The sequence below is a fragment of the Molothrus ater genome, chromosome 17 (genome assembly GCF_012460135.2).
Source record: "Molothrus ater isolate BHLD 08-10-18 breed brown headed cowbird chromosome 17, BPBGC_Mater_1.1, whole genome shotgun sequence".
Lineage (NCBI taxonomy): Eukaryota > Metazoa > Chordata > Aves > Passeriformes > Icteridae > Molothrus > Molothrus ater.
Window position 1 is genome coordinate 9120617 of NC_050494.2, and position 5319 is coordinate 9125935.

The 5319-nt window shown below is 57.0% G+C and overlaps 1 protein-coding gene across 1 annotated transcript; it reads right to left on the reverse strand.

Moving 5' to 3' along the window:
• Positions 1–2037: 2037 nt before the first annotated feature.
• Positions 2038–4667, reverse strand: PPDPF (pancreatic progenitor cell differentiation and proliferation factor). Its single transcript, XM_036395433.2, has 5 exons — positions 4536–4667; positions 3614–3702; positions 2760–2834; positions 2547–2643; positions 2038–2367 (listed from the first exon to the last, which is right to left on the reverse strand). The coding sequence occupies exons 2-5, from the start codon at positions 3666–3668 to the stop codon at positions 2226–2228; spliced, it is 369 nt and encodes a 122-aa protein (XP_036251326.1). The 5' UTR covers positions 3669–3702; positions 4536–4667; the 3' UTR covers positions 2038–2225.
• Positions 4668–5319: the final 652 nt, after the last annotated feature.

Here is a 5319-nt window from a genome sequence, read left to right on the forward strand (position 1 = left end):
GGCTGTCAGATGCTTTTCCAAAATGTCTGCAGGCTGTGAAAGGATAAGAAAGGCCCTAAAAGCCTTTCAATCCCAAGCAAAGAAAAAGGCAATGCCAAGGGCTTTGCTCTCAGAAATGCCATGAAGCTGCCCAGGAGCACATTTGGGGGGATCTGGACTCTCTCTGTATCTCCACTCCCAGCAGAGAAGGAGTCTGAGTCTGTGACACTTCACAGACATTCAGAAAAACAGCCTTTAGTTCAGCAGGGTTTTTCCAGGCAGTTTTGCTTCACTGGACAGGGAACCATGGGCAGAGGGGCAGCCTCTGACAGGTTTTGCAGTCCCTGCTGTAAATCCATCCCACCTTGGAGCAATGTGGGAATGAACTTAACCTTCATCCAGCATCCAAACACTGGATAGGGGAGCATTCATGTGCTCGTGGCATCACAGAGCAGCTCACTTAGAGCTGGATCAGGCTGGGCAACATGCCCAGATGAAAGCCAGGGATGTGGCATCGGTGCCTTTGCCCTGTCACTGCCTCCCCTGGGTGCCTGAGGACAGTTGCTGGGTTTGTCCCTCCATGATCACAAGACCAACAAGCATATACAGGAATATTGACTTTACCTTTGTGTGTCCACACTGATTTCCAGGCTTGGAAAAAAATATTTGTCTCTCCAAAATATATGGCTTTTGCTGGCAACCAGCAACAGAGGAGATCCCTGAGGCACCCTGGGGTTGAGCAGCACTCAAAGAGCTTTGCTAGGCCTGGGAAGACCATGGAGCAGTGCCACAACCACATGTCCCAGCCAGCCAGCCCACCTTGCCTTGTCTTACTCAGAAAGGGTTTATTTTATCTTGATTTTCCTGTGTTTCATGAAGTTTAAAGGCAGCCCCACAACAACTGCAGTTTGCTGCCTGACTGGAAGTCACATCAGATCAGTTGCTGCCATGGGCATGGGGGTCACCTTCAGGGTGCTGGCAGTGCCCAGACTGCTGGAAGAGCCCTGAAGCCACCCCCGTTGGATGCACACACTGACACAGGGAGAGCAGAGGTGCCAGTGCTGCCCTGGCCCCTCTGAGGGACAGGGGACACAGACACTCTGCCCTGACAAGGACCAGGGCCTGGGGAAGCAGAGCTCAGGAAAAAGCTTACTCAACACTTTCCACTGTAAAAACAACAGAACTGGAAGTGACCCTGGGTGTCCCTGCAAGCAGCCACAAAGCAGAGCAGCCACTTGCCCCAGCTGCTCCCTGCCCTTTGTCCTGCCAGCACGGGACACCAGGAGGCAAAGCCACAGCTCAGGGGTCCCATGGCCTCAGCTGCCACCAGCAGCCCCCAGTGCCCACGGGGACAGCCCCACACCTCGTGCTGTGGCTGGGAGCAGACAGGAAGATTTGGCACCTTTAAATGAACCTCTGCAAGGTTGGTGTTTTTGCCTCCAGCAGGAACAAAGGCGCTCCCTTCACGCAGGCTCTTGTTTTCCCAGCTATTGGGCTGGTCACAGAAAGATCAAAAAGCCAAACTGAATAATTGAAGGCAAAAATCAGGCAAAACAGCACCTGGGGCAGTTGGGGTCCAGGGCTGCAAAGCCTCTGAGCTGCCGTCCACACCATGAGCTCCAGCCTGACATCCAGGTCCATAAAATGCATGTCTTGAGCAAGTTTAACCTCTCTCCTCACTGTGGAGGGGTCACTGTGCACCCAAATCCTTCCCCAGCCCCAGCCACACCTGCTCAGGCCCTGACACTCGCTCCTACCCCTGGAGCTACCAAAGCAGCGCAGAGCAGCCGTGTGCTCAGGGAACAAAACAAGTTCAGTGCCAGCAGGGACAGGCTGTGTAGCCAAGTAAGGAGAGAAGAGGGCGAGGGAAGGCGTTTGCAACACCAGCACAGCCCAGCCAGGTCCTGCTCATGTGCAAAACACACAGAGCCAGGCTGGCACGTGGTATTGGCACCACATCCTGCTGCTGCTGTGCTGTGTCCTGCTCCAGCCCCACCAACACCCCCCAGCACCGCTCTGCTCTCCCCCTCCACGGACAAAGAAACAACCCACAACGTCTTAAGAGGCTGCTCAAGTTTATTCATTACCATTGCACGAGTTTAGGGTAATAAAAACGTGTTTCTGCATGTGCTTCGAGAGGACTTAGTTGCACCGGGAGAGAGTAAAAAAGGCTGGAGTGGAATCGTCGGGGTCGCTGCGGTTTTCCATGAGAAAGCAGCGCATTTCGCTTGGAGCAGCCGGCTATTCTACAGGGGAGGGGCTGTGCCCGCCGGGTGGGAGGGAGCGGCCGCGATGCTCGACTCGCTGGCGTGGCGCCTCCGGCCCGCGCCCGGGGCTGCCACCAGCCCGCAGGCCACCGGTCCTGTGGCCACCCGCAGGGCTCCCAGGCTGCAACACACAGCACAGGCACGGTCAGCCATCGTGCCGGCCCCCAAACGTGGCACTACTGCTCTGTGCTAATCCGGGAGCCCTGGGCATGGATGGGTCCATGGGGTCAGGATGTGCCCTGGGGATGCAGCAGGGATAGCCTCTGGTGCTGCTCCCCCGTGTCACCCCAAAGCACTCACCTCTCCTGGGACTCTGACACCGTTGTCATGGCTGGGTGAGTCGTCTTCCCAAAGAAGAAGCTGGCCCACCACTGGCCGGGGTCAGACTTGGGCAGGTCTGAGGAGCGGTGCAATGCCAGGTCAGTGTGACCTGGGCACCCCAACCTCACCCCACAGGAGGGGCTGGGTCACCTCCAGTAAGAGCTGCCATGAGCCAGGACAGGTGACACTTACCTGGGCCATGGGGGATGACCTCCCCAGAGTACTCTGAGCTGCAGGAGCTGGTGCTGGATGTGGAGCTCAGGCGCCCTGTGGAAAAATCACGGCCATCAGAACCACTGCTGACCCCTGGTCATGCCATGAGAAGGAAAACACAGCCTTGGTGAGGCTGTGCCTGGGTGATACAGCTCAGCCTCATCACTGACTCACTCCACTGCTTGCCTAGTTTAGTGCCAGGCCAGCAAAAACCACTAGGAAGGGAATACTGGGGAGATTCCAGCTGCAGGGAGCCAAAAAACACCTGAACACCTCTGCAGGAAAAAACCTGCAATCCCAAGGACAACATTTAGTGGCCTTGAGAGATGACTTGAGGCCAAGAGGATGCAAATTCCTGTGTATAATCCATGTGCTTTTAGTACAACAGCTACAAGCCTGCTGCTTGTTTCATCTCAGGGGAATCCTTTAATTCCCTCTGGTTTAAGCAATCCACTAAACCAGAAACTCTCTCCCAGATGAGGAACAAGGAGCAACCATTGCCCAGACTGGTTTTGGAGCTCATTTCTGAAGCAACAGTGCAAGGTGAAACCATCCACCCCATCCCCTAGAATCTTAGTAACAAGTGAAGAGATTTGAGCCCACTCAGCAGCTGGTACAGAAGGGCTGGGGGGCCCTGAGGAGGGTCTGGGCAGCAGCAGGGCCACTGCTGGCTTTGCCCTTTCCTCACCAAACACTCACATGGGGCTGCAGCTGAAGGCACAGAGCCGAGCTCAGCTCCACCTGAGCATCCCCCCACATCCCCCACAACTGGCAGAGACCCCCATGTGCTCACCCAGCCCCCCAAGCCCCCCCAGCCCCCAGCCTGCCCTTACTTCTGCGATAGTTGTGCGTGGCCATGAGCGAGCCGCTGGATGGGATGGATGCCATGGTTCCTGATCTTGGTTCTTGTGCAGATCTGAACCTGGGAGCACAGGGGCAGCTGTCAGCACCCACCCTGACCCAGCCCTGCACCCCCAGAAGCTGCAGGGGTGTAAATGGAGCCATTTACAGAGCTCCATTCCTAGCCCTGCACTGGGAACAGCGGCTGGTGCTCACTGCACACAGATTAAACCCACAGAGCTCCAAGAGCTACGTGCAAAGCCAAAATAATTCCGTCATACACAACTGCCTGCGCAGAGCACAGCCTGGCACAGCCCCTTCCCGACCCCCCAGCCCCACCCCGGGTGTTTTTCTTGCAGGAATCCAACTCCCCTCCTTAGGTCAACATCTGGAGTTACAAAATCCCGGGCGGATGTTGCATAAGAAGCAGAGAAACGTTGAGCTGGGGCACACACCGAGGGTGTTCCTGCAAGAAACTCCAGCCCCAGCCTGTCCTGAGCTGGGGCACACACCGAGGGTGTTCCTGCAAGAAACTCCAGCCCCAGCCTGTCCTCAGCAGCCTCCCCATCAGCCAGAGCCGGGACAAACCCGCCCGCGCTCCACCTTTGATGTGGTCCAGCTCCAGTTGTGAACTGGAGAAGTTCTTTCTGAACTGGAGCTCCAGTTCTTTCCCTCTTCCGGGTACAAAACCCCTTCCTGCCAGCAGCGAACTCTTCCCACAGCCCGACCCCTTATTCTCCAAGAAAGCTCCAAAAGCCGCTCAGGGGGTCACGCGTGCCAGCTGCCAACAGCTGCCGGACACCCGGGGGGAATCAGCCTTAGTGGGGAAACTGAGGCACGGCGAAATTCCACCCGACAGCGGCCCCCTGGCAAAGCAAAGGCTCGGGGCCGCCCCGCTCCCCCCCGGCAGCGCACCTGGGCCGTGTGCGGGTCCGGCGGGCTCCGGGCAGGTCAGGGCAGGGCCGGGCTCCGGCGCGGATCGCTCGGTGGCACCGCACGGCCTGAGCCGCGGCGCTGCCGAGCCGCCCCCGCGCCAGCGCCGCTTTATCCGCGCCGGGCACGCCCGGCCACCGCTCCGCCAATGGCAGCGGGGGCGCGCCCGACACGCCCCTGCCATCCATCCATCGCGACTGTCGCGGCCGGGACGGGGGACACCCGCCAAGCGCTCGAGAAACGCTGCAACAACGCCCGGAGCCCCGAGAGAGGGGGTTCCGCCCAAAAATCTTGCTCGTCTGAGGTGGTTCAGCTCCAGTTCCGAGCTGGAGAAGTTTCTTTCTCCTTTCAAGCAATGCTGTGTTTAAAATGAGGGTAAACATGAAAAATAAATAAATACGGATTCAAGGGATTCTGAACCGGCTGGGCTTTATCAGTTTGGGAAAAGAACCCTTTATTTCAGAGGAAAAGCTTGCAGCAAGGCCAAAGTACAGCCCACAGCACAGGGCAGCTCCTCCGTGTTCGGGCACCAGGGTAGCATCCTGTACAGGTGCTGCTGCTCCATGAACCACTGGTTTTGTGAGGCTGGGAGAGCCAAGGCAATGCATGTGTAAGAGGAAGCAGATCTGTTGAAGAGGAACAGAAACTTCACAGACAATTTCCTTGGAAATGGAAATGGGGTTGAGAACAAAACACTCAAAGAGAAGACAGAACCTTAAGGTATCTCCACAAAGACAGTTTGGTACTTGGTATACCTACAAGATTG

Coding starts and splice junctions, on each gene's coding strand:
- PPDPF (XM_036395433.2), bottom strand. CDS start 3,668: ATGGCATCCATCCCATCCAGCGGCTCGCTCATGGCCACGCACAACTAT. Junction 2,835..3,613: donor CACGCACAACTATCGCAGAA/GTAAGGGCAGGC, acceptor ATTTTTCCACAG/GGCGCCTGAGCTCCACATCC. Junction 2,368..2,546: donor GTGTCAGAGTCCCAGGAGAG/GTGAGTGCTTTG, acceptor TGTGTGTTGCAG/CCTGGGAGCCCTGCGGGTGG.